General features: G+C 41.0%; 1 protein-coding gene across 1 annotated transcript in view; it reads left to right on the top strand.

Annotated features, from left to right (window-relative positions):
- Positions 1-4969: 4969 nt before the first annotated feature.
- Positions 4970-22494, top strand: part of LOC138898495 (uncharacterized) — a 34877-nt gene continuing 17352 nt past the window's right edge. Inside the window, exons 1-3 of the mRNA XM_070184564.1 lie at positions 4970-6075; positions 6397-6505; positions 7316-7520. Coding sequence (XP_070040665.1) covers positions 5019-6075; positions 6397-6505; positions 7316-7520 — 1371 coding nt within the window. The 5' untranslated portion in view covers positions 4970-5018. The remainder of the gene's footprint in view (positions 6076-6396; positions 6506-7315; positions 7521-22494) is intronic.

Here is a 22494-nt window from a genome sequence, read left to right on the forward strand (position 1 = left end):
ATTCCAAAGTAGACAAATTGGCAAAAGAACTTCCATCTCTCATCCGGCAAGCATTGGCCCTGCTTCAAACCTCAGTGAGTGATCTTCAAAAATAACATCTATCATATGAGGAACGAATCAAGCATTTTTTAGTACACCTTGAGAGGGTTGAGAGAGATGGAGCTGGGGACATACCTCAACTGAAAAAGGATGTAGCTGAGTTCAAGTCAGAACTGCAGAAGATGCAGACACTGGAGTTTGATTTGACCTCCCTTCTTCCGATGGAAGGGGGGCTGGGCACTGGCACCTCACATGTACCAAGCCTGGATTTGGATTTCACAAATCTCATATCAGTTGAGGTAGCCTATGGTACTGAGACCTCATAAGCTCCGGGCTCCGTTGTGCACATTGATGATCATTCAGAAGAGGAATCTGGAGGGTTTGACGAGGAAACTGATGAGGAGGGGCTACTTGAGGAGGGTGATGTTCATAGGTACTGTTACACCCTATATTTTCGTACGTAAAAATGCGTCGTAAGCAAACTAATGTAGGACCAAAAATGAGATAATATTTAAAAGTATATAAAAGTAAGTTAATCATGTTACCTCTGAGGTTACAAATATTGAAGATCATGAACAACAAGTACAAAGAGGGTTGGACGGTTCAGAAGCTAAAGCAATTGAAGAAAATAATGTTTCGTCGAAAGTCGACAAGTTGGGAATGTTATAACATATACCTTTGGGGTGAGACTAGGGTGCTTAACATGATAAGGAGATTATGTTATGATTTATATTAGTCGTATGACATCCGTGTGTTATGTTTTGAAGTCAAGAGAGTTGTGGAACAAAAGTCGATGAAAGTCATCACAAGTTACATTCATAAGTTTTACTGAAACTTTGGGTCAAATGTAACTGCGATTTTTTCCCAATATACTTAGATTTATGGGGTGTTCCACCTATAAAATTAAAGATCTATGAGTCTATTTTCCAACGCATTAAATCGTTTGTCAATACGATATTGGAGTAGAAAGATATGGGCATTTGTGCGATACTGCGCAAGCTGCTAGGTGACAAGTAGGTGTGTCACCTACTTGCTTAAATGAGAGCCCAAAAAAATGGGCCATTTCGGGTCGTCCAAAGAGGCCTTTTAAGGGCCTATTTTCTTCATATATTAGACTTAAAATAGAGCATAATAACCAGACATAAGCTCTGCAAAGAATCCTCCCAAAAATTTCCCACAAACCCTAATTGATTTTCTCTCCCTTTCAAGTTCCAATTGGAGGTAAAACCTAGAGTTTGAAGAACCAAGATAAGAGCTGAGTTATCCAACAAATAAGGTGAGTTTACTTCTCTCTTTCATCCAATTTTTCTTCTGTAAATTCATGGTAAGTCGTTCTATACTTGTAAGAACTCACGGGACGGTGATCGGAAGCCGTGAGTTCGAGTTATTCACTTGTAGCGGACTGTTTTGTGGACTGTTTTGTGTTGCTGTTGGGCTGCGTGTTTTACTACTATTTTGTGGAGTTTTGGAGGAGGAAGGGGGTTTATAAACACCATATAAATGTAGGGTGGTTGGCTGGTCGTTCGTCATAACATTTTCGGGTCGTTTGACACTACTACGGTGGTCGTTTTGTGTACGAAGAGATTAGGGTGTGTTGGGCTATTTTGTAGTATTTGATGGTGTATATAGGGCTGGAAAATGATGTATATATGTTGTTATTGTTCTGTTCTTGTATTGTTGGTGTTATCTTGAATTTGGAGGAAGTAAGAATTATAGGGGAGATACTGCCCGTTTTATTACAAAATAGGTTTGTCGTTCGTTGTGCGATAGTTGTACCTTTCGTAACTTAACGATAGTATTATTATCATTCTTGTAGATTAAGGTGCAAAGAGGTGAGTTCAACTTGGTGATTGGAAAGATTGTGATAAGGTATGTTAAGGCTAAGCCTTCCTTCATTTTGGCATGATCTCGTAGCTACATGTGTTAGTAATGAGACAAAAAGAGAAGTTCATATTCATGAATTTATTCACACTATTCTAGTCTCATAAGTTACAATATTATTCCTTATCGAGACTCTATATTCAATTTTAGTATTGTCTTCTTCCATTCAAGAGAGCAGCAAGCCTATATATACAGTATTACAGTATTTTCATTACCATCGAGCTATAATCGATGGGCAGGCCCCTATTGGGCAATCTCTGATCAGATGGAAAGTTATATACCGAGCCTACTGTGGCCGAGCGCCTATGAGCGAGCCCAGCATGGTCGAGATACATAGCCTAGTATGGCCGAGCGCCTATGAGAGAGCCTACTATGGCAGAGCAGTTATATATACCGAGCCTTATAAGGCCGTACAATTATTTTACTTACTATATTGAAGGAGTTGAGTCAGTATCAGCAGGTAAGTATATATCCAGATCATCTTTGACTCCCAGTTACTTACAGTTATTATATTATCAGTTCAGTTTCGATTTTCAGTTATGTTATTGCCTTACATACTCGGTTCATTATTTCATACTGACGTTCCTTTTCCGGGGACGCTACATTTCATGCATGCAGGTTCAGATAGACAGACGAGTAGATCTCCTCAGTAGGTGTTTCCCGAGTTCAGCCTGATCGGTAAGCTCCACGCCTTTCAGAGTTGCCAGGTCTAGAGTGTTGTGTACATCTTATGTATATCTGTATATATGTTATGGGTAGGTCAGGGCCCTGTTCCGATCATAGTACATCTATCAGTAGAGGCTTGTAGACATATCCTATTGGTTAGTGCAGTATGTTGGGTTTGTAGGCCTGGTATGTATAATTTGGTGGTTTGTCAGCTGTAGTAGCTATGACGGCCTTTTTAGCCTAGCTTTATATTGATGTTTAGTTAGCACTAGTTTCAATTCAGTTTTATATTTTGCTTCGCAAATTATCTTACAAGGTGGCCCCATGGCCAAAATATGACATCATGTGTTCAGAGTCCCTTCGTCGCAATTTGGTACGCCAGGTTAGGTGAGGCACCGGGTGCTTGTCTCGCTCCTAGGTTCGGGGCGTGACAAACTTGGTATCAGAGCAGTTCTGTCCTAGGAAGTCTACAAGCCGTGTCTAGTAGGGTCTTGTTTATAGATGTGTTGTGCACCACATTATATAAGCAGGGAACTACAGGGCATTTAGGAGTTGGTTACCCTTCTTTGAAATCTAAATCGTGCTATAGAACTGAGTTATAGGAAATTTGAATTAAACTTATGTGTTGGTATTTGCATGCACAGATGACGGTGACTAGGAAGACTACGGCTAGCCAGAGGAGAGATACAGCAGAAGGTGAGGGGACCAGCAGGGTACCCCCAGTAGATGGGGCCCAGTCTGAGGCTCAAGGTGAGACCCCTACTCAGCCATTACCGGCTCCTCCACCAACTACGGAGATTCCTAGGGAAACCGCACATCCAGTTCCCCCTCCACTTCCATCAGATCGGGACTTAAGGAGTGCGGTGCATTTGTTGACACAGTTGGTAGCTACCCAGCAACAGGCTAGGGCATCAGCTAGTGCAGGAACTTCTGAGGGGTCTGGGAGTTCAAGGGTCCGAGAGTTTATTGCTTTGAGTCCCCCAGAGTTCACAGGGACAGATCAGAGGGAGGACCCACAGGATTTCATAGATCAGCTTCACAGGATCTTTCGTGTTATGCATGCCACGGAGAAAGAGGCAGTTGAGCTAGCAGCTTTTCGACTCCGAGATATAGCCATCCTTTGGTATGAGGGATGGGAGAGGTCCAGGGGACGTGATGCACCTCCAGCTATTTGGGGGAATTTTTCAGATGCCTTCCTTGACCAGTACTTACCACGGGAGATCCGACAGGCTCGAGTCGATCAGTTTCTAGCCCTCAAGCAGGGTAATATGAGTGTTCGAGAGTATAGTCTCCGTTTTGACTCATTGGCCAGATATGCACCATCCATAGTTGCTACTATGCGGGACAGGATTCACAGGTTTATAGCAGGGTTAGCCCCAGAGTTAACCGAGGCATGTGCCACCGCTGCATTGCAGGATAGTATGGATATCTCCCGGATTCAGGCATTCGCCCAGAATATAGAAAGGGGTAGGCGTCGGCAGCAGGGTACAGAGAGGGCTGAGCAAGGGCAACATAAGAGGATGAGATTTCCCAGGTCTCAGGAGCATTCTCAGGGTAGTTATAGGACCCAGTACTTCGGACGGCCACCTAGGCCTCCGCCACCTCGGTTACAGGGTTACAAGTATGACCGCTATACTCAGTCAGGACCAGGTGAGAGCTCACGGGCATCGGGTTTGTAGTGACAGCGAGGATCTGCGCAGACATGGTCATTTCCTCCACGGTGTGACATCTGTGGTAGAGGACACTTGGGCCAATGCCGAGCAGGTTCTGATGCTTGTTATACATGTGGGCGTCCGAGGCATATGATGCGAGATTGCCCAAATAGAGATTCTGGGGGAATGGCACAACCAGCGAGTTCAGCAACAGGATCATCTATGTCCGTGCATCCTTCAAGGCGCGAGTCTCAGTCTTCGGCTGGTAGAGGTCGAGGCAGAGGTAGAGGTTCCAGTTCAAGTGGTAATCAGAACCGTATCTATGCTTTAGCGGGTCGACAGGACCAGGAGTCTTCACCAGACGTTGTGACAGGTATATTAACCATTTGCTCTCACGATGCTTATGCTTTGATAGACCCAGGATCTACTTTATCGTATATTACCCCATTTGTCGCGAGGAAGTTTGGTATAGTGCCTGAAATACTAAGTGATCCTTTTGCGGTATCTACACCGGTCGGAGAATCGATTATTGCTAGACGGGTTTACCGAGGTTGTACGGTGACAATTTGTAGTCGTCAGACCTCAGCTGACCTAGTTGAGCTAGAGATGATGGATTTTGATGCTATCATGGGCATGGACTGGTTGGCAGCTTGCTATGCCACAGTTGATTGCCGAGCAAAGGCAGCCAGATTTTATTTTCCGGGTGAGCCAATCCTTGAATGGGTAGGTAATACACCAACACCCAGAGGTAGGTTTATTTCCTATCTGAAGGTGAGGAAAATGATCGCAAAAGGGTGCATTTATCATATTGTGCGAGTTAGAGATGCAGATGCTGAGATACCTACACTTCAGTCTATTCCCGTAGTCAAAGAGTATGCAGATGTGTTTCCAGATGAGCTTCCAGGTATTCCTCCAGAGCGAGAGATTGATTTTAGCATCGATTTGCTTCCAGGAACTCAACCAATATCCGTCCCTCCGTATAGAATGGCACCTGGCAAATTGAAGGAGTTGAAGGAGCAGTTAAAAGATTTGCTGGAGAAAGGTTACATCAGGCCCAGTACCTCACCTTGGGGTGCACCAGTACTATTTGTGCGGAAGAAAGACGGCTCGCTGAGGATGTGTATCGATTATAGGCAGTTGAACAAGGTAACTATTAAGAATAAGTATCCACTTCCAAGGATCGATGACTTGTTTGATCAGTTGCAGGGGGCTAGATGCTTTTCAAAGATAGATTTGAGGTCGGGGTACCACCAGGTCAGAGTTCGGGAAAAAGATATTCCGAAGACAGCCTTCAGGACCCGATATGGCCACTTCGAGTTCCTTGTCATGTCCTTCGGGTTGACTAATGCACCCGCTGTATTTATGGACTTGATGAATAGCCTATTCCGGCCATTTTTAGATCTGTTCGTGATAGTATTTATTGATGATATTCTGGTTTATTCCCGTTCAGAGGATGAGCATGCGGACCACCTACGAGCGGTACTCCAAACCCTCCGTGATCGTAAGTTGTATGCTAAGTTTTCTAAATGTGAGTTCTGGTTGAAGTCTGTAGCATTCTTGGGGCATATTGTATCAGATGAAGGGATAAAGGTGGACACTCAGAAGATTGAGGCCGTGAAATATTGGCCTAGACCTACCACTCCGACAGAGGTTCGTAGCTTTCTAGGCTTAGCAGGATACTATCGGAGGTTCGTAGAGGGTTTTTCTTCCCTTTCGGCACCATTGACGAAGTTGACACAGAAAGAAACTAAGTTTCAATGGACAGAGGCTTGTGAGCGGAGTTTCCAAGAGCTTAAGAACAGGTTGACCTCAGCTCCAGTTCTAACACTTCCAGAGGGTCTAGAGGGTTATGCCGTGTATTGTGATGCATCAGGTGTCGGGTTAGGATATGTCCTGATGCAACATGGGAAGGTAATTGCGTATGCTTCAAGGCAGTTGAGGAAGCACGAGAGGAATTATCCGACCCACGACCTCGAGTTAGCTGCAGTTGTCCATGCACTTAAGATATGGCGGCATTATTTATATGGTGTTCATGTTGATGTATTTACTGATCATAAAAGCCTACAATATATCTTCAAGCAGAAAGAGTTGAATTTGCGACAGAGGCGATGGCTTGAGTTATTGAAAGATTACGATGTTAACATTCTCTACCATCCAGGGAAAGCTAATGTTGTAGCAGATGCCTTAAGTCGCCGATCTATGGGTAGCTTAGCACATGTAGAGCCCAAGAAAAGACAATTAGCTAGAGAGATTCATCAATTGTCTTCGTTGGGGGTTCGGTTAGTAGATTCTGAGGATGGTGGAGTTGTACTCCAAAACACTACAAAATCATCCCTCATAGCGGAAGTCAAGGAAAGGCAGTACGAGGACCCAGAGTTGGTCGAGCTGAGAGAGCGAGTTCCGCAGCAGAAGAAGCCACTGTTAGAGCTAAAGGGAGATGGGGTTCTCAGATATAGGGGTCGTTTGTGTGTTCCAGATGTAGCAGGGCTACGAGACAGGATTATGTCAGAGGCACATTATTCATGGTATTCCATCCATCCTGGGTCGACGAAGATGTATCATGACATTAAGGATGTGTACTGGTGGAATGATATGAAGAAGAACATTGCTGAGTTTGTCGCCCAATGTACTAGTTGCCAGCAAGTGAAGATAGAGCACCAGAAGCCTGGAGGGCTAATGCAGACTATAGAGATCCCGACATGGAAATGGGAGGCGATAAACATGGACTTTATCACGGGTTTACCTCGTTCTAATCGTAAGTTCGATTCCATATGGGTGATAGTCGATAGGCTCACGAAATCAGCTCACTTCCTACCGGTCAGATCTATATATACAGCAGAAGATTATGCAAAGTTATATATTAAGGAGATAGTGCGGCTACACGGAGTACCAGTTTCTATTATATCTGACCGTGGGGCTCAGTTTACAGCACATTTTTGGAGGTCATTTCAGAGAGGTCTAGGGACTCAGGTGAATCTCAGCACAGCTTTTCATCCACAGACTGATGGACAAGCCGAGCGCACAATTCAGACGCTCGAGGATATGTTACGAGTATGTGTGTTGGATTTTAAAAGAAGTTGGGATGAACATCTACCTCTTGTCGAGTTTGCATATAATAACAGTTACCACTCCAGTATTCAGATGGCTCCGTACGAGGCTTTGTATGGGCGTAAGTGCAGATCTCCTATAGGGTGGTTTGATGTTGGGGAATCTGGGTTATATGGGCCAGACCTGGTTCAACAGGCCATAGAGAAAGTAAAGCTTATCCGGGAGCGACTGTTGATAGCTCAGAGTCGTCAGAAGTCATATTCTGACGTGCGGCGACGAGACTTAGAGTTCAGGATTAATGACTGGGTATTCTTAAAGGTATCACCTATGAAGGGCGTGATGAGGTTTGGCAAGAAAGGCAAGCTTAGCCCACGGTATATTGGGCCTTATAGGATCATTCGAAGAGTGGGCCAAGTAGCTTATGAGTTAGAGTTGCCCTCAGAATTGGAGTCTGTCCATCCGATTTCTCACGTAACTATGCTACGGAAGTGCATTGGCGATCCTACCCGAGTGGTGCCCACGGATGATGTACAGATTACAGAGGACTTGTCATACGAGGAAATTCCAGTTGCCATCCTAGACCGACAAATCCGCAATCTACGAAATAAGGAGGTAGCTTCCGTAAAGGTTTTATGGAGGAGCAAGAATGTAGAAGAGATGACGTGGGAATCGGAGGAAGAAATGAAGTCTAAATACCCCCACCTATTTCAAACTGAAGATATGGTTCGAGATGGGACGCTACAACATAGCTCTATGTAGGCTAGCAGGTCATCAGGTAAGCTTTTATTTTTCACTTTCAATATTTATGATTTACGGTCGGTGAGGCAAATTGCTGCTATTTATAAAGATTGGCCATATGTGGCATGCATAGTATGTTTCTGGCTACGTGCAGGTTGGTTTTAACCTAGTGTACGAAGGATACTTTGGCAAAATTTTCCAAAGTCTCTAAGAGTAAACATTCGAGGACGAATGTTCCCAAGGGGGAGTGATGTTACACCCTATATTTTCGTACGTAAAAATGCGTCGTAAGCAAACTAATGTAGGACCAAAAATGAGATAATATTTAAAAGTATATAAAGTAAGTTAATCATATTACCTCTGAGGTTACAAATATTGAAGATCATGAACAACAAGTACAAAGAGGGTTGGACAGTTCAGAAGCTAAAGCAATTGAAGAAAATAATGTTTCGTCGAAAGTCGACAAGTTGGGAATGTTATAACATATACCTTTGGGGTGAGACTAGGGTGCTTAACATGATAAGGAGATTATGTTATGATTTATATTAGTCGTATGACATCCGTGTGTTATGTTTTGAAGTCAAGAGAGTTGTGGAACAAAAGTCGATGAAAGTCATCACAAGTTACATTCATAAGTTTTACTGAAACTTTGGGTCAAATGTAACTGCGATTTTCTCCCAATATACTTAGATTTATGGGGTGTTCCACCCATCAAATTAAATATCTATGAGTCTATTTTCCAACGCATTAAACCGTTTGTCAATACGATATTGGAGTAGAAAGATATGGGCATTTGTGCGATACTGCGCAAGCTGCTAGGTGACAAGTAGGTGTGTCACCTACTTGCTTAAATGAGAGCCCAAAAAAATGGGCCATTTCGGGTCGTCCAAAGAGGCCTTTTAAGGGGCTATTTTCTTCATATATTAGACATAAAATAGAGCATAATAACCAGACATAAGCTCTGCAAAGAATCCTCCCAAAAATTTTCCACAAACCCTAATTGATTTTCTCTCCCTTTCAAGTTCCAATTGGAGGTAAAACCTAGAGTTTGAAGAACCAAGATCAGAGCTGAGTTATCCAACAAATAAGGTGAGTTTACTTCTCTCTTTCATCCAATTTTTCTTCTGTAAATTCATGGTAAGTCGTTCTATACTTGTAAGAACTCACGGGACGGTGATCGGAAGCCGTGAGTTCGAGTTACTCACTTGTAGCGGACTGTTTTGTGGACTGTTTTGTTTTGCTGTTGGGCTGCGTGTTTTACTACTATTTTGTGGAGTTTTTGAGGAGGATGGGGGTTTATAAACACCATATAAATTTAGGGTGGTTGGCTGGTCATTCGTCATAATATTTTCGGGTCATTTGACACTACTACGGTGGTCGTTTTGTGTACGAAGAGATTGGGGTGTGTTGGGCTATTTTGTAGTATTTGATGGTGTATATAGGGCTGGAAAATGATGTATATATGTTGTTATTGTTCTGTTCTTGTATTGTTGGTGTTATCTTGAATTTGGAGGAAGTAAGGATTATAGGGGAGATGCTGCCCGTTTTAATACAAAATAAGTTTGTCGTTCGTTGTGCGATAGTTGTACCTTTCGTAACTTAACGATAGTATTATTATCATTCTTGTAGATTAAGGTGCAAAGAGGTGAGTTCAACTTGGTGATTGGAAAGATTGTGATAAGGTATGTTAAGGCTAAGCCTTCCTTCATTTTGGCATGATCTCGTAGCTACATGTGTTAGTAATGAGACAAAAAGAGAAGTTCATATTCATGAATTTATTCACACTATTCTAGTCTCATAAGTTACAATATTATTCCTTATCGAGACTCTATATTCAATTGTAGTATTGTCTTCTTCCATTCAAGAGAGCAGCAAGCCTATATATACAGTATTACAGTATTTTCATTACCATCGAGCTATAATCGATGGGCAGGCCCCTATTGGGCAACCTCTGATCAGATGGAAAGTTATATACCGAGCCTACTGTGGCCGAGCGCCTATGAGCGAGCCCAGCATGGTCGAGATACATAGCCTAGTATGGCCGAGCGCCTATGAGCGAGCCTACTATGGCAGAGCAGTTATATATACCGAGCCTTATAAGGCCGTACAATTATTTTACTTACTATATTGAAGGAGTTGAGTCAGTATCAGCAGGTAAGTATATCTCCAGATCATCTTTGACTCCCAGTTACTTCCAGTTATTATATTATCAGTTCAGTTTCGATTTTCAGTTATGTTATTGCCTTACATACTCGGTACATTATTTCGTACTGACGTCCCTTTTCCGGGGACGCTGCATTTCATGCATGCAGGTTCAGATAGACAGACGAGTAGATCTCCTCAGTAGGTGTTTCCCGAGTTCAGCCTGATCGGTAAGCTCCACGCCTTTCGGAGTTGCCAGGTCTAGAGTGTTGTGTACATCTTATGTATATCTGTATATATGTTATGGGTAGGTCGGGGCCCTGTTCCGATCATAGTACATCTATCAGTAGAGGCTTGTAGACATATCCTGTTGGTTAGTGCAGTATGTTGGGTTTGTAGGCCTGGTATGTATAATTTGGTGGTTTGTCAGCTGTAGTAGCTATGACGGCCTTTTCAGCCTAGCTTTATATTGATGTTTAGTTAGCGCTAGTTTCCATTCAGTTTTATATTTTGCTTCGCAAATTGTCTTGCAAGGTGGCCCCATGGCCAAAGTATGACATTATGTGTTCAGAGTCCCTTAGTCGCAATTTGGTACGCCAGGTTAGGTGAGGCACCAGGTGCTTGTATCGCTCCTAGGTTCGGGGCGTGACAAACTTGGTATCAGAGCAGTTCTGTCCTAGGGAGTCTACAAGCCGTGTCTAGTAGGGTCTTGTTTATAGATGTGTTGTGCACCACTACTACTACGACCACACATCCATCATTGGGTGAGGCTAGCAGCTCCCAAGTCCATGATCCAGCTTCGCAAATGGCGGAGCTTCCTACTTTGGTCTCGGACACCACTATTCAGTAAGAGGTTCCGCCCACTGCCTCCACAGTGTCAGCTTCCGGTCCCATGGCTGCCTCGGATGTTCCATACACTGTCCAGTCATAGGATCCACCCAATGCCTCCACAGTGTCAGCTCCCAGCCCCACAAGCACCTAGTGCGGCCCAGGAAGCCCCTAAACTTTGCTATTACTTTCTGAATGCATTGGGGACAATGCATGCTCTTCGGTTGGGGTGGGTTATTCAACTTTTAGCAACTTGTATATAAACTCTTAATCTTAATAGTGTAGATTTGTATATAACAATGAATTTGTAACACCCCAAAAAGTTTCAAAGAGTTTTAAGACCATTAAGGAGATTGATGGGTGCTAATTATATTAATTCGGGTATGAACAAGACTGATAATTTGAATGATATTAATTGATAATGATAATATATCTATGAGGTGCATTAATAACGGTTTATGGTCCAAAAAGAGCCCTAAGGCTAAGTCAAGTTGAAAATTATATGATGTGTTAAAGTTTCAAGTAAGTTCGCATGAGACCTAACTTCAAACAAGCATAACTCTCAAGATATTAAGATTTATATGGTGTAAAACCTATCAAACGAAACATCTATGTGTCTAGTTTCTAATGCTTCAAACCGTTTGTCATTTGGAGATTCCTACAAGACGTTATGACCTTTTTACTAAAAGGGGACAAAATAGCTACTCCAGTCTTGCGTAGCCTACATAGCATAGCAGCGTAGCCTATGCACCATTGCGTAGCCAAATCCAGTAGCTTCAAGGTTCATTTTAAGACCTGAAAAATATGGGTTTAGTGGGAGAATGAGTTAGTCTTCATCTTGGAATGGATTTCTAGAGAGAAGGAGGAGCTCTTCCACCATGGATACACTTCAAGGTAAGTTATTTTGGTACAAGGATGATTATATAACATCATTTAGTGATAATACTAACATTAATATGGATCAAATCCATATGAAATGGGTTAAATCTTCAACAACACCAAAAAAGGAAAAAGTTAGATTCTTCCACCAAAAGGTAATCCCTTCACTTAAGCTTCATATATATATATATATATATATATATATATATATATATATATATATATATATATATATATATGTCATATTAGAGTATGTGTAACATGTTTATGAGTTTTATTTGAAGTTGTAATGGGATATTGTATGAACCCTAAGGGAGGGTCTTGGAAATGATATTTTGGGCAAATAAGAAGATGAATAGTGATGAATTAATATAAAAGGAATTGTTTTGAGTTTCTAATGATTCGAATAGACTTGATAACTTAATTGATGAACGAATTGAATAGGGAGTCACCATTTTGACTAAGATACAACACTAATTCTTGAAATGAGTGTTCTTGAACATAGGATTTTGTTGGAGAAGACAATGAATAGTGACTTAATGATGTTGGGTAATTAACATAGTATTATTAATGACTCCAAATGAGTATTAAAGGATAATAATGGAATTGAATAGGCTAATAGATTAGCCTATTGGATAATTTGGGATGGTTGAAGGCTTGTTGCCGAATTATGAAGCCTAAATGGATATTTATGAATCTTTTCTTATTTATTTTGATGTAGTTGGGATATCTAATGGCAGGTTTAGAATTGTGGGTATTATTTGGACATTTTAATCAATTGGAGCATTGTAGCATTATCGAAGCTTGAAGATTTGAGGGTCGAGTTGAGGCCAGATTTTGTTAAAATTAGTATGGCTAGACTCGTGGTTAAATGGGCTATCGGATTTTGTAACCTTTGTCGGGTTCCGAGACGTGGGCCCCACGGGTATTTTTTGGGTATAATTTCTGATTTTGTGAAAAATATTAGTATTTTGATATGGAATTATTTCTTATAATTTTGTTGACTGTATCCAATTAATTATGGCTAGATTCGAGCTGTTCGGAAGTTGAAGCGCACTGAATGGAATTTCTTGAGCATTGTTTAGCTTGCTCGACATTGGATTCGTCTTGTTCAAGGTAAGTAACTCTTCTAATCTTGGAGCTGAGGGTATGAACCCTGAATATATGTATTATGTGAATTGCTGGGAGGTGACGCACATGCTAAGTGACGGGCGTGTGGGAGTGCACCATAGAAATTGTGACATAATTGTTTCCGTTGAATTTTGTAGTCAAATAATCTTGGCATTTTCTATATAATTTTATGTGCTAAAGAAATTGAGCTGAGAATCATATTAAAAATCGTGTTGAGGCTATGTGCCAATATTATTTGGACCCACAAAGATCATATTGCTGTGAATTATTTGTTTTAAATTGAAAATTCATACTCAGTCATATTCATATCATTACATATCATATCTCATTCTCTGTTGTTATTTATTGATATATCATATCATCATTTTCGGGCTATTTTCATGACATTTTGAGCCGGAGAGACTGGAGAGATTGATGACTGAGTGAGGCCGAGGGCCAGATTGTGAGGATAATTATGGAATCGGGTTGCATGCCGAAGCAGGCCAGATTGGCTTATTATAGCACATGAGTTGTCCGTGCGGATCCAGATGTTGATACTATAGCACGTTAGTTGTACGTGCAGTACGTGATTTGTCCGTGCGGATCCAGATATTGATACTATAGCACGTGAGTTGTTCGTGCAGATCCAAATATTGATACTATAGCATTGTGAGTTATCCATGCAGCACGTGAGTTGTCCGTGCAGATTGTAGCGTTTGGGCTGAAGGAGCCCCTCCGGAGTTTGTACACACCCCTAGTGAGGGCAGGTACCTACTGAGTGCGAGTGCCAAATGCGAGTGCCAATTGGGAGGATTGAGTGACTGTGAGGACTGAGTGATGGGGATGACTGAGTGATGGGGATGACTGAGTGAATTGATACTCTGAGAGTATGCATATGAGTTCATCTCTGAGATACATTGCATTGACATGCACACATGACATACAGGCATAGATATGTATTTTTTCTCATGATGCACGATATTACATCATTCATGATTTCTCACACATGTTGGCAGATGGGCACAGTGATTCATTTGTTTTACACTGGTTATCTGGAAAGGAATTTGAAACATCTTATTTATTGTTGAAAGGATTTTGGGAAAATTATTGTTTTCAAATTTATTCATATTTTTGGCAACTCCTGTATACGATTTGGGTTTTCATTGATGTACTTGAAAGGCATAACATTTTTTAAAAATCATGTTTTTGCTGAGCATTTGATTGTTGAGTTACTTCTGGTATTATTTGTTGAAGTTGTTATGAACTATTGTTGGTTATTGAAGTTGGGAACCGACCTTGGAACAAGCTCGTCATTACTTTCAACCTAAGAGTAGGTATATTACTTCTTGAGTACATAGGGTCGGTTGTACTCATACTACACTTCTGCACCTTGCGTGCAGATGTTGGGTGTTCATGTTGTTGTGTTCGTTAGGAGCTGGATCTGAAGATATACCTGCATTGTGGTTGTAGCTGCCCCTTGTTCATGGTAGCCTTAAATTCATAAAACTCTGTTTATGTACTTTTCAAACAGATGATGTATTTACTTCATACCAGCTTTGTAAACTCTATTCTTAGAAGTTCATGATTTGTACTACGAGTTCTTGGGGAAATGTATTGGTTTTAGATATTTTCATTTAATTAATTGCCTTATTAATTTCATTTGAATTGGATAGTTGGTAATTGTCTTACCTAGCGGGTTGGGTTAGGTTCCATCATGACTAGTTTGATTTTGGGTCGTGACAGAATTCCCCTTGTAATAGTAGAACCATGGCGGTAGCACAAAACGTTTTGACTTGTTTGTTGATTTTGTTCTACCTTCAAGCATGTGATAAGTTTCTGTTGAATAAATTGCACCCTTCAAATTTTGTTAAAAAACGGTTAGTCATTCTGGTTAAATCGAGGCTCGCTCTTTGACTTTTTAGTACTTTGAATATCAAATTTCATGTGATGAATCTTTGAGTTGCCTTGTATTATCTTAAGGGCTAAAATTATGCCGATTTGAACTGTTCAGGCATTGTGAGTGGGTGAGAACTTTTGTAAACAATGCATGTGATCAACTTGTAATGTCTAGAATTTGCCCGGTTGGTTTCTCAATGCAAATATCAGGTCGATGATTGGTTGTTGAAATGATCTTAAGTTCTATTTTTGATTGCTAACTAATTTTTGACAGAATTGACTTCTAGCTGTGGGTAGCACTCTGTCATTGCTCTTGAGGCTGGAAGCTTACAAACTGATTAATAGAACTATTTAATGATCTTTGTCTTCGAAGAAGGGTGAATAAAAGTAGTTACATGCTTGCTATCTAAAAGTCAGCATCATCCATAATCACTGCTGCTTTTTGATCAGTCAGAAGTAGATAAGTATTTGGTAGGCTGACTTTGTTTTAGTTGCTTGAGGGAAAGCAAAAGTCTAAGTTGGGGTGTTGATATGCCGTAATTACATAGACTTTAGCTCGTCTTTTAAAGCATATTGAGTCATATCTTATGTAGTGTTTGTGTTTTGCAGAAAACCAGGCTTGAAGAACCAATAACATGGAAAAGATGACAAAAACCCATAGAAGGGCAGAAATGCGGCAAGTTTGCGACCGCAAAAGTGATATGCGTGCCGTAGACCAACCGCAGAGTGAAATAGTCCATCCCAGTTCTGAGAGTAGATTCTGCTGTCTATTATACGGTCGCATAATGCTTGTGAGGACCGCATAATGATAGCAGAAATGCAAAAAGAGTTTCTGTAAAAATGATTTTGCTGTACCAAATGTTGTCACAAAATCAATGTGCAGACCCCAAAACAGAAGTGCGATGGAAAGCTGTAGAACTGATAAATCAACTCTACGAAGGAATTAGAGATGTGCGGGTCACGAAGTCGCGATAGTGTTCTGCGACCCATTCTGTGGTCGCAGACTTGATCTGCAGGGTTATTTTTGTCACTTTTTGACCATTATAAATATAATAACAAGGGTTTTTGTGCGACATCTTGTCAAAAAAGGGGCTACACTTAGAGCATTGAATGCACCATTATTTTGAAAGCTGTTGAAGAGATAATCTTGTTATCTTTATAAGCTTTATAACTTTATTTAATACTTTGTTCTTGGATTCTAGTATGAGTAGCTAGTTTTAAATACTAAGGTTGTGGACCCTAAATGGGTGTAATGTTAATGGGTGTTTACCATTGAATTTATATATAATGGTTGATATCTATTCATTTCTCATGCTTCATTTATTGGTGATGGTTGCAAACATTGACTAATGCCATTTCACTCTATCTTTACTAAGAAAAATGGGTTAGGGTTTTGTAGAATTGAATAGCAAAAACTTAAGGCTTTAAACCCTATTTAATAGAATCGCTTAGGAATAAGTGAGTTCTATTTGGCATATATTGGTTGTTCTTAATTGTAACTCTTTTATATTTGGAAAATCATAAAGAGAAAATACTACCTAACTATCGGAAAATATTGGGTAGTCATTTAGGAACCATTTGCATATCAAAGGACCTTCTATTAGCAATATATCATATTAACACCGATAGCATTACATTCCATTGATGGGAACACAACCTTGGTTTCCTTAATCAAATTAATTACATTCTTGTAACAAAATAGTTTTCTTGATAATTCACAATTACAACACTCGCTTTATAAACTAACGGGGTAGGATTACGACTTAAGTCAAGTTTCACACTATTCAAATAACCTTTTCACACCTACTCCCTGTGGGATTCGACCCCAACCTAGTTGGGTTATTATATTTGACATCGACCGCCTTACACCATTTATTTAGGTGTAATTTGAGTGTATCACAAACCCAGGAAGCTCCGAATCTCTGTAGCTGAAGTAGGTATAGGCCAGTTCTGAACTGACTCAATGTTCTTAGGACCTACTCTTATGCCGTATGCAGATACAACATGCCCCAAGAAGGCGACTGAGTCCAACCAAAATCCACACTTTGAAAACATGGCATATAAGTAACTATCTCTCAGGATCTAAAGTACAATACAAAGATGTTGCTCATACTCCTCTCAACCACAGGAATAGATCAAGATATCATCAATGAATACGATCACAAATGAATCAAAATAGGGCTTGAATACCCGGTTTATCAAATCCAGAAATGTTGTTAGGGCATTTGTCAACCCAAATGACATCACTAGGAACTCATAATGACCATCATTTCAGATCGAGGCATGTAGTTTACATCACAGTTTTGGAGAGTCGTGCAGCGAGAGTTGGGAACCCAAGTTGAGTAGAGTATATCATTTCACCCTTAGACGAACGGACAGTTCGAGCGCACAATTCAGATATTGGAGGACATGCTATGCGTTAGTGTCATTGATTGGGTTCATGGGGTCAGTTTCTACCACTCGCAGAGCTTTTTTACAACAACAACAACTATCAGTTGAGAATTCATATGGCTCCGTATAAGGATTTGTTTGTGAGACGGTGTTGATCTCCTGTGGGTTGGTTTGAGCCGGGTGAGGCTACACCATTAGGTATTGACTTGGTTCAGGATGCATTGGACAAGGTTAAATTGATCTAGTAGAAGAGCTATGATGATCCAAAGGCCCGTGATGTGTCTAACTTGGTTGGAGAGAAGGTTCTGCTAAAGGTTTCACCCATGAAGGGTGTTATGAGGTTCGGGAAGAAGGGCAAGTTGAGCCCTTGGTTTATTGGGCCATTTGAGGTACTTCAGAGGATTGAAGAGGTAGCTTACAAGCTCTCCTTGCCACCTATTTTGTCGAGTGTGTATCTAGTATTTCATGTTTCTATGCTCCGAAAGTATGTCGGCGATCTGTCTCATATTTTGGATTTCAGCACAGTTTAGTTGGATGGTGATATGACTTATGATGTGGAGCCGGTGGCCATTTGTGATTGCTAGGTTCGACAGTTGAGGTCAAAGGATATAGCTTCAATGAAGGTGCAGTGGAGAGGTTATCCCATGGAGAAGGCTACTTGGGAGATCAAGCGAGAGATGCAGAGTAAAAATCCACACCTAGTTTTGACTCCATGTATGCTTCTAGACCTGTTCGAGGACAAACGTTTGTTTAGGGGGGATGTAACGGCCCACCAGTCATTTCAAGAGTTGTAGCCCCGTTCCCCTACTTACTGCTCCCTTTGTGCTTTACAATTGTTATGTGACTTACCGAGTTAGTTGGTTCGGGTCCGGAGAAATTTTGGAGTGTAATGAGACACTTAGTCTCATAATGGAATGCCTATTTGGAAAAGTTGACCGGATGTTGAATTATGTGTAAATGACCCCGGAATGGACTTTTGATGCCTCTGTTAGGTGATTTTGGACTTAGGAACATGTGCAGATTGTGATTTGGAGGTGCGTAGTAGAATTAGGCTTGAAATGGCGAAAATTGAATTTTTGGGAAGTTTAACCCGGAGCGAACTTTTTGATATCAGAGTCAGGTTGGGATTCCTGAAGTTGGAATAGGTTCGTGGTGTCATTTGTGACTTGTGGGAAAATTTTGATGTCCAACAGATATGATTTGATAGGTTTCGGCGTCGTTTATAGATTTTGGAAATATTAAATTGCGGTGCGATTTGTATTTTTGATGTTGTTTGAGGTGATTTGAAGGCTCGACTAAGTTAGTATCATATTTTGGGACTTGTTAGTATGTTTGGTTGAGGTCCCGGGGGCCTCGGGTTGATTTCGGGTAGTTAACAGACTTGGAATATAGTTTTAGAAGCAACTGATGTTTGGTTTATGATGGTATGGTCGCACCTGCGAGGGTCTTGGCCGTAGGTACGATGCTACTAGTGCGACAGGTGGAGCGCAATTACCGAGATGAAGGGAGTCAGTTGAGGTCGCAGGTGTGATGGGTTTTCCGCATATGCGATTGCGTAGAAGCGGATGTAGTTAGGATTACTGACTTCCGCAGTAGCAAAGTTTTCACCGCAAAAGCGGGACGGAAAAAGCGGATTCTTGAACCGCAGTTGCGATTTGACTGGGCAAACATATAAATGCTAGGATTCATTATTTTGGCTTCATTTTAACATTTTGAACTCGGCATTGGGCGACTTTTTGAGAGAGATTTGGAAGGGATTCTTGAGGTAAGTCACTTGTGGTTAAATTGTTTCAATAATTATGTTTCCCCCATTGATTTTTCCACCTAGTTGGTGTGTTTTTAGGTGTAATTTGGGGATTTGAGGCTAGGGATTTGGAGAGTTGATTTTGGGGATTTGAGTGTCGATTTGGTGTCGGATTTTGATGAATTTAGTATGGTTAGATTCGTAGTTGAATGGCCTTTCCGATTTTGTGATTTTTATTAGATTTGGAGACATGGACCCGGGGGTCGGTTTGAAGCCGATTTTAGAGTTTGATTCGTAATTTTGTATTTTTCTTGTGGAATTGATTCCTTTAGAGTTAGCCTTCTTGGCGGTTTGAGGCCATGAGCAGCTTCACTTCAGGTATTATGACTTGTACGCATGGTCGGGATTGAATTTCGGGAAGTTCTGAGTAAAAATAGAAAGCAAAATTCTCATTTCGAAAGCTTTAAGTTGGAAGAATTGACTAAGATTAGATTTTAAAGTAAACAACCTAGGAATCGTAGGATGATTTCGGACTTGGTCATATGTTTGGATTGGGTTTTGGATACCCCGGAGCATTTCAGCACCTATTGTGGAATTTAGCAATTTGGAAGAATTCCATAAATTTGGGCTGAAGTGCATTTCATGAATTTGACGTTGTTTGGTGTGATTTGAAGGCTCGACTAAGTTCTAAATGTGTTTTGGGACGTGTTGGTATAATTGGATGAAGTTCCGAGGGCCTCGGGTGGATTTCACATGGTTAACGGATCGAGTTTGGACTTGGAAGAAACAATGAGGCAGATGATATCTGGTGTGATCGCACCTGCGCAATAAGGGCCGCATGTGCGAGGTCACAGGTGCGAGCTAGTGGTCGCAAGTGCTGTTTGGGCGAAGCTGGGCAACAATCGGAGGTGCGAAAGGTTGTCCGCACCTGCGAGGTCATAGATGCGGAGGTGCGTCGCAGGTGCAAGAGTGGGGGAAGGGTCTGGGAGCACAGGGGAGAGGGTATGTCCGCACCTGCGAAAGCGCATATGCGGAAGGAAAATCGCAGGTGCGAAGAGTGCTAGGCAGAAGGAATGCGCAGGTGTGAGGTTTTGGCCACACCTGCGAAGCCGCAGGTGCGGAAATGTCGCTGAGCATAAGCGCTTTTATAAACGGGACTTGGCCCATTTTTCTCCCATTTGCATTTGGTTTGGACGATTTTGGAGAGCTTCAAGGGTAGGATTTCATCAAGAAATTCTAGGTAAGTGGTTTCTTCCCATTGTGAGTTAAATACGTGAATTATACATGGGTTGGAACATGGAAACTAGTATAAAAATGGGGCTTTGGTAGAAGACCTAGAATTTGGTATTTTTAGATTTTGACCACAAAATTGGGCATGGAATTGAGAATAAACTATATATTTGAGTTTGTGAGGTTATGGGTAAAGTTATCTTCGAATATGTTTTGAATCCGGGCAAGTGGGCCCGAGGGTGATGTTTATCGACTTTTCGATCGGGGTTAGAAATTGTTATAAATTGGATTATATTGAGTATTTGAGTATATATTAATGGGTTTGCATAATTATTGCCTAATTTTATAGAGATGTGCATCGATTCAAGTTACGGAAGCCGGTTATGGAACTTTGGAGCAAAGTAAGTCCCCTTTCTAACCGTGTAAGAGGGAATTTACCCTATAGGTGAAATAAATGAATGCGTGCTCCTATTTGTGGGGGCTATGTACGCACGAGATGACGGGAGTCCGTGCGTAACTACTATTATGCTTGAGTTCGGGTAGCTTAGGACCCAAAAACATGCTTTACTTGTAATATTTGCAATCTTGTTGTCAATTTAAAATGCTTAAATCATATCGAACTTTGCTAGTAAGTTTCTAAAAGGCTAGACATCGTTTTCTTGACTTTTAAAAGAGAAATTGCCTTTTTCCTTGGCTAATTGCCCATTGATGAATTCTTGATTGACTATTTGAATGTGTTATCTTTTGTGGATCGGCCCGAATTCCTCGGTAGATTAAATAGATGCATCTATGGTTCGCTCTATTCGACCCTATGGCAGTGCACAGTTTAAATAATTATTGGATCGGTTCGTACGACCTCGTCATGACTTGCGCATGCTTGTATTGCTTGCCTTGAAATTTATAAATAACGATATTGCCTCCCTGGTTTGAGATAAACTGATAATTTGATATGGCCTCACTGGCCGGAGATATAATCGTTAAATAATGAGAGATACAATTTGGAGATTCCTTAATTATGAAAGAACTGTTTACTTACTTCAGACTAATGGACTTGCAACCGTATTAATTAATCCATATCTAATTTAATGATATTATTCCATTTATTTATAGCCTATAGTAAGTGTCAAAGACGACGCCTCGTCACTACCTCTTCAGGGTTAGGCGGGATACTTACTCGGTACGCATTTATTTGCGTACTCGTGCTACACTTGCTGCATATTTTTGTGCATGTACACATATGTTTAGCGGTCTTGTAGGCGCAGAGGCGCGATTATGGCAGGGACTTAGCTGAGCTGCATTCTATACGACGATCCGCAGCTAAAAAAGTCTCCCTCAGAGTACTTACATTTTTCCTGTCCAATTTATATTCCGGACAGCTGTTGTATTTTATTTTACATTCCTTGTTAATGCTCATGCACTTGTGACAACGGGTTTTGGGAGGATTATGGGTTGTGTTGTATTGGAAATTTTAAATATATTATTATTTATCTTGTAAACTTCATCTTTTATGATTTAAATTGAAGGAAAAATATGTTTTCAAAAGTAACAAAATGAGAACCCAATTAAGTACTTATTGTTGGCTTGCCTGAAAGTGGTGTCCGGCACCATCACGACCTTTATGGATTTTGGGTGGTGACAACATGGTATTAGAGCACTAGGTTTACTTAGGTCTCACAAGTCATGAGAGAGTCTAGTAGAGTCTTGCGGATCGGTACAGAGATATCTGTTCTTATCTTCGAGATGCTACAGGGCTGTTAGGAGCATTTCCCTTCTTGATTCCTAGTCGTGCGATTTGATTCCTTTGAAGCTTATGCCTTCACTTCCTTCCTATTTAATCTTACGCGAAGCGCTTACTATAAGTTGGAATCAAGGAATTTTAATAGCACTAATGATGTAGAGCAGGATGTTTCCCCCTAGGTATTCTATTAGGTCTAACGTCATCGCCTTGTGGAAGGATGTTCTGTCATCTCAGTTCAGTAGCTGTATTTCTGATGGTTTTGGGGCTATGCACCAATTGGTATGACGATTCGTGCGTTGCTTTCGCACCATGTTTGCTTTCGAAACATTGAATGGCTTGGAAGGAGGTTTACTCAGTGCATGATTCAGAGATCCAGTATTTTATTTCCAGCAAAGGAAAGGCAATCAGACCAGGAATGTTTATATTTTAGTTGATGGAATAACGAGATTTAGTATTTTCGAGGGTGGTAGAATTTTTCATCAATAGTGTGATGTCTTCGCCCTTGATTAAAT

Source organism: Nicotiana tomentosiformis, chromosome 9, assembly GCF_000390325.3.
Source record: "Nicotiana tomentosiformis chromosome 9, ASM39032v3, whole genome shotgun sequence".
Lineage (NCBI taxonomy): Eukaryota > Viridiplantae > Streptophyta > Magnoliopsida > Solanales > Solanaceae > Nicotiana > Nicotiana tomentosiformis.